The sequence below is a fragment of the Pelophylax lessonae genome, assembly GCF_965119305.1.
Source record: "Pelophylax lessonae genome assembly, chromosome: 5".
Classification (NCBI taxonomy): domain Eukaryota; kingdom Metazoa; phylum Chordata; class Amphibia; order Anura; family Ranidae; genus Pelophylax; species Pelophylax lessonae.
The window spans coordinates 353643230-353660129 of NC_138772.1; the positions used below are offsets into that span (position 1 = coordinate 353643230).

The 16900-nt window shown below is 42.5% G+C and overlaps 1 protein-coding gene across 2 annotated transcripts in view; it reads left to right on the forward strand.

Annotated features, from left to right (window-relative positions):
* Positions 1-16900, forward strand: part of CARMIL1 (capping protein regulator and myosin 1 linker 1) — a 477665-nt gene that overhangs the window by 373300 nt on the left and 87465 nt on the right. For both annotated transcript variants that reach the window (XM_082259259.1, XM_082259260.1), the window contains exon 29: positions 6413-6562. In XM_082259259.1, coding sequence (XP_082115385.1) covers positions 6413-6562 — 150 coding nt within the window. The remainder of the gene's footprint in view (positions 1-6412; positions 6563-16900) is intronic.

The window sequence follows — 16900 nt, forward strand, 5'->3', positions numbered from 1 at the left end:
AAGTTCAACTTTTCTCTCATCAGTCCACAGAATATTTTCTCAAAAGTCTTGGGGATAATCAAGATGTTTTTTTGGCAAATGTGAGTCTAACATTTGTGTTCTTTTTGGTTAGCACAGACTTACGCCTTAAGTCTCCTATGAATGCCATTTTTGCCCAGTCACTGACTTTAACAGAGGCAAGTGAGGCCTGCAGTTCTTTAGATGTTGTTCTTGGTTCTTTTATGACCTCCTGGATGAGTTGTGCTCTTGGAGTATTTTGGTAGGCCAGCCACTGCTGGGAGGGTTCACCACTCCATTTGTGGATAATGGCTCTCACCGTGGTTCGCTGAAGTCCCAAAGCCTTAAAATGGCTTTGTAATGCTTTCCAGACTGATGCATGTCAACTACATTGTTTCTCGTCTGTTCTTGAATTTCTTTAGATTGTGGCATGTGTTGCTTTTTTATATCTTTTAGCGTGCTTCACTTTGTCTGACAGCTTTTATTTAAATGATTTCTTGATTCAACTGGTCTGGCAGTAATCAGGCCTGGGTGTGGAAAGTGAAACTTAACTCCACTTTCCAAAAAATGTGGTTAGTCACAGTTCATTCATGATCTAGCAAAGGGGGGGGGGGGGGGGCAAACACTTTTTCACATAGGGCCAGGCAGGTTTGGACAGCTTTTTTCCCTTAATAAATAAAAATATCATTTAAAAACTAAATTTTGTATTTACTCATTTTATCTTTTTGTAATATTATAATTTGTTTAATGATTTGACTAATTTAAGTGTGACAAATATGCAAAAAAATGTAAAAAAAATCAGGAAGGGGGCAAATACTTTTGTGCAGCACTGTAATTTATTTCTTATTCAAGCCAAAACATTTACATTTAGATTACAATAACTTACTGAAATTTCATGAGCATTGAAATATGTAATAATGGTCTATACATTCACGCAGAAATACTTTGCTGTTCGAAGGAAACAAAGGATTGCACAGTAAATTATTTTGTGAACGTGATTGTAAAGGAAAAATGATTAAACAAAATAACAAATGTTATACTTATCTGCTCTGTGCAGTGGTTTTGCACACAGCAGCCCTGATCCTCCTCTTCTCGGGTCCCCCGCTGACGCTCTTGGCCCCTCCCCCTTGCCGAGTGCCCCCATAGTAAACCGCTTGCTGTGGGGACACTTGCACACTGAAGGTTTTTTACCTTCATGCATAGAATGCATGAAGGTAAAAAACCTTGAGCCTTTTCAACCACTTTAACTTCTTCCTTTCTTGTGTGGCAGCTACTTCTCTGCCAGAAGCCCAATTTGTGGGCATTCCTGTTGAGTACAGGTTGAGCTTATTTGCCAGCGCCCATCATTCCTAACAAATATTTGTAGATATTTTTCTTTTTTTTTTTTATATATTCATGAGATAGAAGCAGACAATAGTGTGATGGATTATACACCACACACATTGTGAAGAGCAGAAAGAATGAAGGCATTTTCTATGTTAACCAGTTACTTATTTTTGTACTGGACATAAATAATAGACAACAGACTAATGGATTGTACACAGCACAATGTGGAGCACACTATAAACAAAGGTGAGTGCTGATACTCTCCCTCCCACTGCATAACTAGGGAATCAGCATTGCTGTTGTAGAGCTAAGGCAGAGCTTGCCTACTTCCACCCTAATCTGTTGTAAACATGCCTGTGGATATTTTTCTGACAGTTGCTCTGACACACCCTGTTCCTGTGCTTGTGTTGTGATAGTGTGGTTTTGGGCAAGCACTGTTAATCAGCGCTAATTCATTTTTTGCCTTCTACCGAGTAACCTGGTTAGACGGGACGGGGGGGGGGGGGGGCACTGTTGACCGCGCTGTTCTCTAAGAGACAAAAGGGGACAAAGAGCACTTTGGAACAGGGTAAAGAAAACTTTTGAAAAGTGAAACTTCTTTAACCCCTTTTCTACTGGGGTGTGTTTTTGAATAGAGGATTGTTATAAGGTTGTCTACCCAGCTAATTAGCTGCCAGGTAGCCATTTCTACTGCGTACCCAGCTGTAACTCCAGAACACTGTGGTGTGGCAGCCCAGGCACTAAAATATGATGAAACACTGCTGATTCTGCATTAAAATTTCTGTAATGTGTAATTCTTGCATTCATCGGGGGAACCAACAGCACCTAATGCTTCTTTGTATACACATTTAAAATCCAATTGGTACACTGGGACTTTTAAACATAGGGTCCTTTCACACGAACGATCCGATCAGATCCGCCTGTCAGTTTTTTAGGCAAATCTGATCCTCCATGCATCCCTATGGGGCAGCGGATATCAGCGGTGACATGTCCGCTGACACCCGCTGCCATCCGCATCCGATCCTGTCCGTGAAATCCGGACGGATGGAAACCCTTTTTTCCATCGGTCCAGGGGATCGGATCGGAGGGGATCTGATGAGAGCGGACAGGCGGTCCACTCTCATCCGATTCCCCATAGAGAGCAGCGGGGCTCTGACGTCTCCCTCTCTGCACACAGAGCAGAGAGGGAGCTGTCACCTGCCTGCTCAGCGGGGATCTGTGTATCGATCCCCCGCTGAGCAGCACGGAGTCCACTGACGGAGCGGACCGTGTGAAAGGAGCCTGTATCTAGGTGCTTTTCTCCAGGCAGTAATAGATTGGGGAATTTCCGAATCAACACAGACTACTAGTAGTTTGCATGCTTGTGTTTGATAGATGTAAGTGTCATATCACAATAAACATCTTTTGCACTCCACGTAAGTAATTCCTTGCTGGACACCTGCTTAGGAGGGTGCCAGGAGCATCACGAGCGGCAGATTCAAGCCACATGTGGCCACTGGTTGGGTAGTCAGCTGGACAACATTGCTAGAGTGATTAAGACTAGATTATCTAATTGATAAAAAGAATAGATACCTCATAAACACATTTTTCAAATGAGTTACCTAATTTTGAAAAACAGAAGCTTTTTTTGTTACTGCCAGAAATTCCAATTACATATACAGATTTACCACCATAGCAAGGTAAACCTCTATCACAGCTGGGTGTAATGAGAAAAAGAAAAGGTTCCATAAACCATCATTTTAAAGTATGGCAGCAAACAAATGGCTTCTTATTAGATTGGAACAAGGTACAGAGAGGCACAGGCTTGCACATTGACTTCATTGTGGCATACATATTCACAGTGATTCTTTTTAGCATATTTATTTAGTAGGTCTCTTACATTGTATGTATTTTATCAGCTAAGCATTCCTTGTTAGAGGAGACAATTGATATTGTTGCATAGATGTGCTATCTGTATTGTTTTCTAGCACCAGAAAACTCGGGTTTAGCATTGGTAAGCTCTCTTTTTTTTTTTTTTTTTTTTTTTTTTTACTGGATATAATTGAGTCAGTTGTTTGTTAAGTTGCTGCACAATTGCTCAAGGTAAGAATCTAAAGGCAAATAGTTATTTTTTGCTATGAATTTATGTAATTTTCATTGACGTGTAACAGCTTGTTAATAAAGGGTAATTACACTGTGCAATTCTAATTCAAAAATGTAAGATAAACACTCATTTGGTGAGAGGATTCATTTACGGTTTAACTCTAGCAAATGGCTAAATCTACATACTTGTGGTCACCGTTTTAAAAATGAAGAGGTTACTAAAGTACGAAAATTCTCGTACAACAGAACAAAAATTCAGAAGTGATGTATTTGTATTGTATTTTCGGACGAAAACTGTACTGATGAAACGAAAATCATACCATCTGGTATTGTTTGAGAAAAATTTTCGTGCTTTGTCCCTTCGGATAATTTCAGACGAATTTCTGAGAGTGTGTGCGGGGCTTCTGTTTAACCAGTCTTCTGATAAAGATACCCCACCAGGCAATCCAGCCATTCTGCACACTATACAGTGCCTTGAAAAAGTATTCATACCCCTTGAAATTTTCCACACTTTGTCATGTTACAACCAAAAACGTAAATGTATTTTATTGGGATTTTATGTGATAGACCAAAACAAAATGGCACGTAATTGTGAAGTCAAAGGAAAATTATAAATGTTTTTCCATATTTTTTACAAATAAATATTTGAAAAAGTGTGGCATGCATTTGCATTTACTCTGATACCCCTAACTAAAATCTAGTGGAACAAACCGCATCATGAAGGTCAAGGAACACACCAGACAAGTCAGGGATAAAGTTGTGGAGAAGTTTAAAACAGGGATAGGTTATAACAAAATATCCCAAGCTTTGAACATCCCACTGAGCACTGTTAATCCATCATCCGAAAATGGAAAGAGCATAGCACAATTGCAAACCTACCAAGACATGGCCGTCCACCTAAACTGACAGGTCAGGCAAGGAGAGCATTAATCACAGAAGCAGCCAAGAAGCCTATGGTAACTCAGGAGTAGCTGCAGAGATCCACAGCTCAGGTGGGAGAATCTGTCCACAGGACAACTATTAGTCGTGTAATCCACAAATCTGAACTTTATGGAAGAGTGACAAGAAGAAAGCCATTGTTGAAAGAAAGCCGTAAGAAGTCCTGTTTGCAGTTTGTGAGAACCCATGTGGGGGACACAGCTGACATGTGGAAGAAGGTGCTCTGGTCAGATGAGACCAAAATTGAACTTTTTATCCTGAAAGCAAAACGCTATGTGTGGCAGAAAACTACCCTGCACATCACCCTGAACACACCACCCCCACCATGAAACATGGTGGTGGCAGCATCGCGTTGTGCGATGCTTTTCTTCAGCAGGGACAGGGAAGCTAGTTGGAGTTGATGGGAAGATGGATGGAGCCAAATGCAGGGCTATCTTAGAAGAAAACCTGTTAGAGTGCAAAAGATTTGAGACTTTGAGGGGTCGGAGGTTCACTTACCAGCAAGACAATGACCCTACATGTACAGCCAGAGCTACAATGGTTTAGCTCAAAGCCTACTCATGTGTTAGAATGGTCCTGACCTAAATCTAATTGAGAATCTGTGGCAAGACTTGAAAATTGCTGTTCACAGAGCTTGAACCATTTTGCAAAGAAAAATGGGCAAAATTTTCACTTTCTAGATGAGCAAAGCTGGTGGAGACATACCCAAAAAGACTTGCAACTGTAATTGCAGCGAAAGTTGGTTCTACAAAGTATTGACTCAGGGGGGTGAATACAAATGCACGCCACACTTTTCAGATATGTATTTGTAAAACATTTTGAAAAACATTTATCATTTTCCTTCCACTTCACAATTATGTGCCACTTTGTGTTGGTCTATCACACAAAATCCCAATAAAATACATTTACATTTTTGGTTGTAACATGACAAAATGTGGAAAATTTCAAGAGGTATGAATACTTCTTCAAGACACTGTATATCCAGAGATTGGACAAAGAAAGAGCAACAGTACATTGATAAAGACATCCCCTTGCTTTCTTCTTCTGTCAGGACGATCGAAGTGTGATCTTAGCAGGATGGATAGTAAAATGCAGTGTAGTGGAGTCTGATTGGCTCCAAGTGTTTCCTTTCCCTCCCAGCCTATGTGCAGCTGTTCTAATGATTATAGAAGGTTGATGTCAATGTTGGCTACTTTTATGACCTGTAGGTAAAAATACATTGAACTATTTGTTTAATACATATTTTAATTCATTAATTTTGACTTTTATTATTTAAATTGATTCTATGTTACACTAATAATGTACGGCACTTCAGACAAGCACTGTAACCAGAAAATGGTGGTGTTTTATCTGCATGTCGAAGGTTTTCATGTTTGTCAATAGAGCCTTCAGCTCTAATGTGATCACTATGTCAGATCTGACATAGCGATCACACAATTGAGATCCATTTTGGTTGGTTACTCATCATCAGTTGGGACCCGGCTGTCACAGTCAGGATTGAGTACAAGCAGACATGCGAAGTGTCAGCTGATGGACCTCCAAGGGGAGAACGCATTCCTCTGCACAATGAATCAAACAGGGAAATGTTCATACACAAATGTGACGAAGTGGTTAACACTCCATAATTAAATAAAATGACTCCTTAATAAGGGACTTTTTAAAGGGTGCAAAGGCCTTCACTCCTACAGGTAAATAGCCCCTTACTAGAATCTTTGAAATTGAAAGGGAGCCTGGGAGTGGATCCAGGAGATGAATTCAATCTATTGGTACCTATTCAACCTATTGGTACTTTGTTAGATTCATATTTCTGCCCTTTTGCTTCAGGGAGTGGAGATGTAGGCAAACAAGCCCAGTAGAAGACTTGGGCCAGCCAAATTTAGACAGGAGGTGTGTGTAACTTACCCTCCCAGTGTTAGTCTATTTTGTTTATGTAAAAGGAAAAATTTGATTGGATCTTATAATGTTTAGTTATCGTAGATGTTCTGTTTTCTGGCATTAGTATGTTTTGCAGTTCAAATAAGTTTACTGTGTATGCAGAGTTTTTATTAATGTGAGCTCTCTCGTTTAGGCTGAACATCTCACAAAGCGTGGAAAGCCACTTCCACATCAAGAGTCTCTCGAGATTGAGACTTTGGAGGAGAAACCCACCAAGCGTTCTACCATTACTATTGAAGACATCACAGAGATGGAGCGCCTGGAGGATTTAGACACTTGCATGGTGAGTGATATTTACTGACACTGGTAACCACTTTTGTTCGTATAAGTGGCTGGTTTTGTTAAGGAAATTTAAATGTTTGAAAGCAAGCCTGTAATGGAAAAAAAATAAAAATTGTAATGACAAAATAGGCTTCCATTGCTGATTGGGTTAAAAAAATTGCTATTTGCCTGGTTTTGTGCTCATCTAGCTGAGCTCAACGCTTTCTAATTCACTGACCCAGAATAATTATACAGTTTTGGAGACCTAATTATTAAAATCATTGGGTTAACATGGCTGGTGGGCAACTAGCATTTTATAGATGTAGGCAAACAAGTCCAGTAGAAGACTTGGGCCAGGCTAAAATCAGACATGAGGTGTGTGTGTAACTTCTGCTCTAAACTGAGCAGTTATGGCCGCCCCATATTGTTGTAAGCGCGGATTTCCTTTAAACAAATTTGAATTTTCTTGTCTTTTATATAACATTGGCATGATGGCAAGCACTGATGCCTACATTTTTTTATGGCTTAACATGTAATAAGAGCCATGACAGAAGAATAAGATAAGAGGAGGGGAATGACCAAACCTAATGGATTATTCAGACAGAACAGGCTAAATGATGTATTATGTATAAAGCTTTTCTTGTCCATTCAACTGAACTCAAAAATACAGTACAGAATTTCTGCTATTTAGGTTGATAAACCCCAGCAAGTAAAGTGTGTAAATGTTGAGATTTAAAAACCGCAAGTCCACTGTGGTCTTGAAGAGTTTATCTACATGCTTCAAAATAACAATATTAAGAGTGAAAAATTAAAAATATGCCTCTGTTTTTTAAATGATGAAAGGGTAAAAGACACCTTACCTAGTAGACTTTCTGTGCAAATCCAGGGGGAATATAGTAGCATGCCGTCTGGTTTTGCAGCAAAATTCTCCAGTGAACAAGTTAATTGCTGAAGGCAGTACAATGTGTTAAAACTAACAAACCCAGCATAGTACAATAAACTGAACTGTACTGTGTTTTACATACTTTTTGCATGAAGGTCATCTGTAACCTTTAGGCTGCATTCACACTTGAGCGTAGCGTTTTTTACCGCGATTTTACCGCAATTTTTACCGCGATTTTACCGCGATTTTTTCAGGCGTTTTTCATTGACCTCTATCAAAAACGCTGGTAATCAGCCCAAAAAGAAGCTCATGTACTTTTTTCAGCTACAGGCGTTTTGCAAAACGCTCAGATGTGAACAGGGGCCATTTAAATGAATGGGTTTTACTTGTTGGGCGTTTTGGAAGCGTTTCTTTTGAGAGTTTTTGGAGCTGAAAACGCCCAGGTGTGAATGGAGCCTTAATTCTAATGGATAGAAAAAAATATTTATTCTTTAGGGTAACCATGATAATTTATTTTAGGTAGTTTGCATCAAATTTATGACAGAGAAATTACAAATAACAAACACAACTTACACTATATTACCAAAAGTATTGGGGCGCCTGCCTTTACACGCACATGAACTTTAATGGCATCCCAGTCTTAGTCCCTTGGGTTCAATATTGAGCAGCTATAACCGCTTCAACTCCTCTGGGAAGGCTGTCCACAAGGTTTAGGAGTGTGTCTATGGGAATGTTTGACCATTCTTCCAGAAGTGCATTTGTGAGGTCAGGCACTGATGTTGGAGAGAAGGCCTGGCTCGCAGTCTGCACTCTAATTCATGCCAAATGTGTTCTGTCGGATTGAGGTCAGGACTTTGTGCAGGCCAGTCAAGTTCCTCCTCCCCAAAATCGCTCATCTATGTCTTTATGAACCTTGCTTTGGGCGCTGGTGCGCAGTCATTTGATGGAGGGGAGACTATGGTGTGGGGTTGTTTTTCAGGGGTTGGGATTGGCTGCTTAGTTCCATTGAAGGGAACTCCTAAAGCATCTGCATACTAAGGCATTTTTGACAACTTCAAACTCCCAACTTTGTGGGAACACTTTGGGGTTGGCCCTTCCTGTTCCAATATGACTGTGCACCATTGCACAAAGTAAGTTCCACTTATGGACCGCCCACCGTGTATTTACGTCGGTACTTTGACGTTAAATACTGGGGTTATGGCAGCAGATAGCTTCCATAACCTGGTATTTTTTAAACGGCGGGTGGTCGGCTTTAACATAAGGGTGGTCCCAGCAGCGGATTCACCTCAGGATCACCCATATGGGCAGCGGGAGAGGTGTACACCCCTCCCCCCCCTCTCGCCACTTACCGGACCCGACGGTCCGCTCTCCACTCAGGCAGGAAGTCGAGGGCAAGATGGACCTCACTCAACTCTGTGGCCCTGGAGGACCGGAGCAACGTCATACATCGCATCCTAGCAACGGATTTAAATAGCCCATTTTTTTCATCATAAAAAAAAAATAACTTTTTTTGTTTTTTTCCTGTTTAGTGTAGATGTGAGATCTGATGTCTTTTTGACCCCAGATCTCACAGTAAAGAAGTCCTGTCATGCTTCTTTCTATTACAAGGGATGTTTACATTCTTTGTAATAGGAATAAAAATGATCAAAAAAAAAAAAACTGTGTAAAAATAAAAGATAAAATAAATAGGAAAAAAAAAATAAAGCGCCCCGTCCCCGTTAGCTTGCGCACAGAAGTGAACGCATACGCAAGTCGCTCCCACATATGTAAACGGTATTCAAATCACACATGTGAGGTACCGCTGCAATCGTTAAAACAAGAGCAATAATTTGAGCCCTAGACCTCCTCAGTAACTCTAAACTGGTAACCTGTAGAAATTTTTAAATTCTCGCCTATGGGGATTTTTAGATACCAATGTTTGTCGCCATTCCACGAGCGTGCGCAATTTTGAAGCATGACATGTTGGTATATATTTACTCGGCGTTAAATTATCTTTCACATTATAGAAAAAAATTGGGCTAACTTTACTCTTTTCTTAAAATTAAATTAAATAAAATGTAATTTTTCCAAAAAAATTGTGCTTGTAAGACCGCTGCATAAATGCGGTGTGATATAAAATATTGCAACAATCTTTCTAACAAAAAAAAAATATTTTAACTTGTAAAAAACGTGTCAGAAAAAGGCCCGGTCCAGAAGTGGTTAACAGTCCAAAAGGGAGCAAATTAGATAAATTAGTTGTAAAGCTGACCATACATGGATCGAAATTTGGCTGGTTCAACAGGGATTGAACACCTTTTGATCAATGAATGGGCCGGCTGATAATACAGAAGTCTATTTCCCATTTGACTTCTGTACAGCCACATTATTGGGTTTGTCCCAATCAATCAGTGCCACTGGCTAAAGTCCGCAACACTGATCAGTGTATTATGATGTCTCCCCACTGTCAGAATACAATAACTCAAATGAAGAATTCCCCCCATCCACACGCTTGATGTGAAATTGGGTCATTGGATGAAAAAATAATGTATAGGCTACCATTGAGGGTTTACAAATTAATGTATGATGATCTGATAAGCAAAACTGATGCTCCAGACAATAACCAGAAAAACTGCTACACTGCCAGTCAAGGAGACTCTGGAGATCCTCTGAGATGTAGAAGTTTCCTGCCTGGGAACAAGGTCATTTACACCAACATTGATACCTTAAGATAACAGTACAAGCATGATAACCCTACAGGTCCAGCGCTATCTTTCCACTTTACTAAAATATTCAGAAAAAGATTACTATCTGTGAAGGTTTTGAATTGTGTAAGTAAAGTACTGTAATGCACTGATACTTTCTTGCATGAAGAATATGAAGTACACAGAGAGACATACATTTTATGTTCTAAATGCAAAAGGTGACAGGGTGATTACTTTTTTTTCAGCAAGTAAATTGGTTAATGAATATCAGCATTGGATTCTGTCACTGTGCATCTTTAACTGCTTGCCGACCGCCCGCCGCAGATATACTGCGGCAGGCTGGCTCGGCTTTGCGAATCGACGTATGGGTACGTTGGTTCGCCGGAGCGGTCCTGGGAGCAAGCGCCCACCCCCACTAGGCAGTGGGGATGCCGATGCATGTGCCACCAGCCACCTGCAATCGCTCCCTCCTGAGAGAGAACAACGGTCAGCTGTTGTAAACACAGCAGACCGTTGTTCTCTCTGAAATGATCACAGAGCGCCTGTAATCCTCCTATATAGGATTACAGGTCTCTATGTTCATTTCACAAGTCCCTCCCCCATACAGTTAGAAAACACTCCCCTAGGCTCACACTCTCAACCCTTTGATCTCCACTGGATTAACCCCTTCCCTGCCAGTGTCATTATTACAGTAACAATGCATATTTTTAGCACTGATTACTGTAGTAATGTCACTGGTCCCCAGAAAAAATGTCAGGGGTCCGATTTTGTCCGCCGCAATGTCAGTCCCACTAAAAATCGCAGAATCGCCGCCATCACTGGTAAAATAAATAAATAAATAAAAATGACCTAAATCTTTCCCCTAGTTTGTAGACACGATAACTTTTGCTCAAACTAATCAAAATACGCTTATTGCGATTTTTTTTTTTTTTTATTCTATTTTTTTACCAAAAATATGTATCAGAATACATATTGGCCTAGAAGGATGAAAAAATTGTGATTTTTTTTAATTTGTTTTATTTTGGGGGGAATGTTATATAGCAGAATGTGAAAAAATATTATTTATTTATTTTTTTCAGAATTGTCACTCTTTTTTTTGTTTATAACGCAAAAAATAAAAAACACACAGGTTATCAAATACCAAAAAAAGAAAGCGCTATTTGTGAGAAAAAAAAGGGCATCAATTTTATTTAGGTACAGCATATCACGGCCATGCACTTTTCCGTTAAATTAACACAGTGCTGAATCGCAAAAAAATGACCTAGTCGTTAACCTGTTCCCGACTGCCCGCCACAGTTATACGGCGGCCGGCAGCCACTCCCAGGCAAATCGCCGTACATGTACGGCGCTCGCGAGCACAAGGCTAGGGGGAAAGTTAGCTCCAATTGCCGCCTAACACCCGCGATCGTTCCCCCCACTGAGAGAGAAAAACGGTCAACTGTTGTAAACACAGCTGACCGTTCTTCTCCCTGGATTGATCATAGAGCCCCTGTGATCCTTCTATATAGGATCACATGTCTCTATGGTCATTTCAGAAGCCACACCCCCCACAGTTAGAATCACTCCCCTAGGCTCACATTTAACCCCTTGATCACCCACAATGTTAACCCCCTCCCTGCCAGTGTCAATATTACAGTAACAGTGCATATTTTTAGCACTAATTACTGTAGTAATGTCACTGGTCCCCCCAAAAGTGTCAAAAATGTCAGTCAGGGGTCCGATCTGTCCGCCGCAATGTCGCAGTCCCATAAAAAATCACAGATCGCCGCCTTTACTAGTAAAAAAAAAAAAAACCCAATAAAAATGACATAAATCTTAGTTAGTAGATGCAATAACTTTTGCGCAAACCAATCAAAATACGCTTATTGCGATTTTTTTTTTTTTTTTTTTTTTACCAAAAATATGTAGCAGAAAGCAAATTGGCCTAAAATGTTGAAACATTTTGATTTTAATTTATTTATTTTTTTTTTTTTTTTGAGAATGTAATAGCAGAATGTGAAAAATATTGTTTTTTTTTTCAAAATTGTCGCTCTTTTTTTGTTTATAGCGCATAAAATAAAAATCGCACAGGTGATCAAATACCACCAAAAGAAAGCTCTATTTGTGGGGGAAAAAAAGGCATCAATTTTATTTGGATACTGTTTCACACGACCGCGCAATTGTCCGTTAAGTAATGCAGTGCCGAATCCCAAAATAGGGCCTGGTCAGGAAGGGGGCAAATCCTTCCGTTCTTAAAAGTGGTTAAGGGGGCAAATCCTTCCGGTCCAGGAGTACTTAAATTGCTGTCCTGGTTTTGGCACAGACTTTGATTAAATGTGTCATAAAGGGGCTCTGTGTGCTTTTAAAGTCAACATTATAATCCTACAAATCCTGCAATTCAGGTACAAGCCGACCTGTTTTTACCTAACTATATTTTGTTCTTCTCTCAACGAAATGAAGAGATTTTTGTAAGAAACTTGATTTAGAATTGATCTTGCATCCCTACATTCCATGCAGCCTACTATTGCCATGCTTCGCTTCCTATAAGTGAATCTGAGGGGCCTTTCCTCTAGCCATCTAGATGCATGAAAGGCTATCATAGCGCCAGTGGCACAGCCTCGGGGCTCATGAACTTATTCACTTCATTAAGCCCTTGTTACACATGCCATTGAGAAGACAGCACATAATAAATGCATCACATTCACCTAATCCTTGTGGACAACAAACCTTGGTTAAATGTAGATGGACAGGAGAACAAAAGGTAACCCTTCTGATCTATATACTGTTTTTTTTTTTTTAATAGCAAAAGCTTACTATTCCTAAATTGTTATGTTAAATTAAACTCATGCATGCATAGGCCAAATGGCAGAATAATATGTATTGTTTTGCCTGTGGGACCTATTGCATAATATTTTGCTTATCCCTAGTTTTGGGTATTTTATACATGTCCTGTCTGCTTAGGGGATACATACATCCAATGGAGCATGCATTTAGCATTCTCTTTTGCTTCCAGGGAAAATTGTAAACTACAGTTGCAAACAGCCCAGTACAAGTTCTCAACAGTCACAATATGTTCTGAACATTTTATTATTTTATTACCTGTTTTCCACTGGTAAATACAATTTTTCTGGAAAATGGAAATTCAATTTTTATTGAAAATGTTCAAGGTGTGTCTATTAAATAACGAGACTGATTAAATAACTCCCCTTTATTTAAATGTATTACAAATGTAATGCTTGTCCCCTTCAATACATTCCCCATTTGCACTAATACATTACTGCAGTCTTGTTTTCCACTGGTCAAAGGCATGGAGAAAATCAATTTCTGCCAGCTGTTTTAACACATCCACTGTTTTCTTCTTTACAGCATCAACTGATTTAAGACCAGTGGCGGTCTGTCCATTGGGGGCGCAGGGGCGCCACCCCCCATCCATGCATCTGGCCCCCTTAATCTACATGCAGGGCGCCAGATGCATGGATTCCAGTAGGGTTTTTTTTTTTTTTTAAAGCACCTGATTAGAGCCAAAGGCTCTAATAGGCTTGAAAAAAGGGTAGGCTCGAAGCACAGAGCACTGCGCCCTGAGCCCACCCAGTTGTATGACAATAGGGAATTAAAATTCACTATTATCACACTGGTTCTCCTCCTAGCCAATCAGGAAGTGGGTCGTGAGACCCCTTTCATGATTGGCTGAAAAGAGAAGCGATTTTACTGGCCATTGGCAAGGAAGAGGGAGGAGACACACGGCCGGAAGAGGTAAGAATGCTGGCTGTCCGTCCCGCTGAGGGAGTGGTGTATTTGCCTGCCGGCTGTCCTGCTGGGGGGGATGGAGGACTCAGCTAAAGCTGCAGCTGAGGCGCAGGCTTCCTTTGGCATGCACAAGCCATCGAGAGCGGAAAAAGTGTTCCCTTTCCCCTTCTATTTTGACAGAATTGTCACTAAATAGTGGGGATTACCAAAGCGTCTCCTTGGGGTCCCTAAGCGATTTTGCTAGGCGATACCCCATTAGGAGTCCCTTCCTAAGAAGTGGATTGTTCCACCGGTGGTGGACCCTCCAGTTTCCAGATTGAACAAAGCAACCATGATTCATGTTGAAGAGTCCCTGGCCTTTGAGGGCCTGGTTGACAGGAAGGTGGAGGCTGTGGCCCACAATATGTACACCCTGGCTGGTTCGGCACTGAGGGCGATATTCCCCATTGCCCTGGTGTCTCAGACTCTAAACCGAATGGGCTAGGCTTTTGCGCTGTGACCTGGAGGAGGGAGTTGCTCCCCCCTGCCTTTGCTGAGCTGGCAGACCAGCTGGTCCAAGGGCTACAGTTTATCTGTGATGTCTCTTTGGATGCGGCTCCCCTAGTGGCCTGGCTCTCTGTTTCGGCAGTGGTCCTTCGGCGTGTCTTGTGGCTCAAATGCTGGTCCGCAGACCAGACTTCTAAAAAGGCCTTGACTGATCTTCCCTTTGAAGGAGATTGCCTGTTTGGTGCTACCCTGGATGACATCAGTAAAGGTCTCACAGGGGGGAAGAGTACCTTTCTTCCACAGGCTACTAAGGGCAAGGTCCCTCGTCGTAGACGTGGGCCCTCTTTCTTGGCTCAAAAGAAGTTTTTTCATCCCTCAGGGTCAACTAACAAGGGACCAGAGCCCTTCGGGGGCCTCCTTTTGGAGGATCCAAGCAAACTTGGTCTGGCAAGTCAAGAGCGGGCTTTACCAGACCAGCGGAAAAGGCACCTTCAGCATGAGGGGGTGCGTCCTCACTCGTATCTGGTGTGGGGGGACGTCTTCGCTGGTTCCTGGACCTGTGGACTCCCCTGGTACAGGTCAGGTGGGTCTACAAGGTCATTTGGTCCAGCTACAAGATTGAGTTTTGTTCTTACCCTCCGGTAAGGTTCTTACTTCCACCGTGCGACTGTCCCCGGTCCGCTTACGGGCTTTTTTTGGGGTAGTGCAAGATCTTTAACGGATGATGGTCCTGGTTCCGACTTCGGAACGCTTTCTGGGGTTTTTAACTCAAACCTGTTTACAGTCCCCAAAAAGGAAGGCAGGGTTCATCCAATTCTGGACCTCAAGGAGCTGAACTGCTTTGTGCAGGTACAGAAGTTCAGAATGGAGTCTGTTAGCACGGTGGTGGGACGCTTGCCTTCACATTCCAAAATGGGTCTATCCCCAGTGCTTCCTCCGCTTTGTCGTGGTAGATGAGCATTATCAGCTTATGCGTTACCCTATGGTCTCGCTTCTGCGCCCCGGGTTTTCACAAAAGTGTTGGCCCTGGTGCTAGCACTGTTACGCCAGTGGGGGATCAGTACTGGGCTACTTGGACTACCTCCTTCTGCGAGCGAAGTCTCCTACTGCTCTGGTGGAAAACCTGGATATCACCATACGAGCTTGAAGGTGTTTGGCTGGATTCTGAATTTTCAGAAGCCTGTTCTGGTTCTGTCCACAAAGCTTGACTGTCTGGGTCTGACTCTTGACTCAGCCTTAGCCAGAGTGCTCCTTCCTCTAGACATACTCCAGAAACTGCAGGATGTAATTCGTCTCCTGCTGTCCAGCAGAGGGTAATCCCCCGGACTTGCATGTGGGTGCTGGGCCTGATGGTGTCTACCTTCGAGGAGGTTCTGTTTGCACAGTTCCATACGAAAGTCCCTGCAAGGGAGATTCTGGCCAAATGGGACAAGAATCCGCAGTCTCTGGACAATCAGATCCGGCTGAGCCGGGAAACGAAAGAGTCCCCGATATGGTGGCTTTGTACTTCAGCTGGGCAAATCCTTCCTCCCCTTGCATTGAACAGTGTTCACCACGGATGCCAGCCTGTCCGGCTTGGGAGGTGTCCTTGGCAAAATTACTGCTCAGAAGGGTCTGCACACTGAGAGTCCAGACTACCGATCAATGTCTTGGTACTCCGAGCAATCAGACTGTGCCTGGAACATTGGATGGATCATCTTCGGGAAAGTCCAATGCGCATTTAATCAGACAATGCCACGGCCGTGACTTATGTCAATCACCAGGGGGGCACAAGAAGTGTCCTGGCGGCTCTGGAGGTAGCTGGCATTCTAAGGTGGGCAGAATGGTTCGTTCCAGCCCTCTCCGCTGTACACATTCCCTGGGTGGAAAACTGTCAGGCGTGTTACCTCAGTCTGCAGGTGTTGGACCAAGGGGAGTGGTCCCTTCATCCGGAGGTGTTTCATCAGTTGTGTCTCCAGTGGGGCATCCCCGTGGTGGATCTGTTGGCGTCCCGCCTCAACAGAAATGTGCAGAGGTTTGTGGCTCAGTCACGGGATCCTCTGGCGGATGCCACAGATGCTCTGGTGGCCCCTTGGGGTCAGTATCGTCTGAATTAGGCCTTCCCTCCTCTCAAGCTTCTGCCAACACTTCTACGCAGGATCGAGGCAGAGGGGATTCTGGTCCTCTTAGTGGCACCGGATTGGCCTCACTGGGCTTGGTATGCCGATCTGGGGTGGCTGGTTGCTGACATTCCTTGTAAGCTTCCTCTTAGGGAGGATCTGCTGTCCCAAGGACCAATCTTCCATCCTGCTTTACAGTCGCTGGCTTTGACGGCTTGGCTGTTGAATGCCAGGGCTGATGGATAGAGGTTTGTCTGAGTCTGTGATTCCAATGCTGTTAAAAGCTAGGAAATCTACTTCTGGGAAGGTCTACCATCATATGTGGAAGACGTACATTGTGTGGTGTGAGTTTCTTGGGGTTCATCCTCGCTCTTTTTTCGGTGGCTCGCATGTTAACCTTCCTTCAACGGGGGGGTTGAGCAGAAACTAGACTTGAGTACTGTTAAGGGTCAGGTGTCGACGCCTTAGCGGTCTTCTTTCAATGG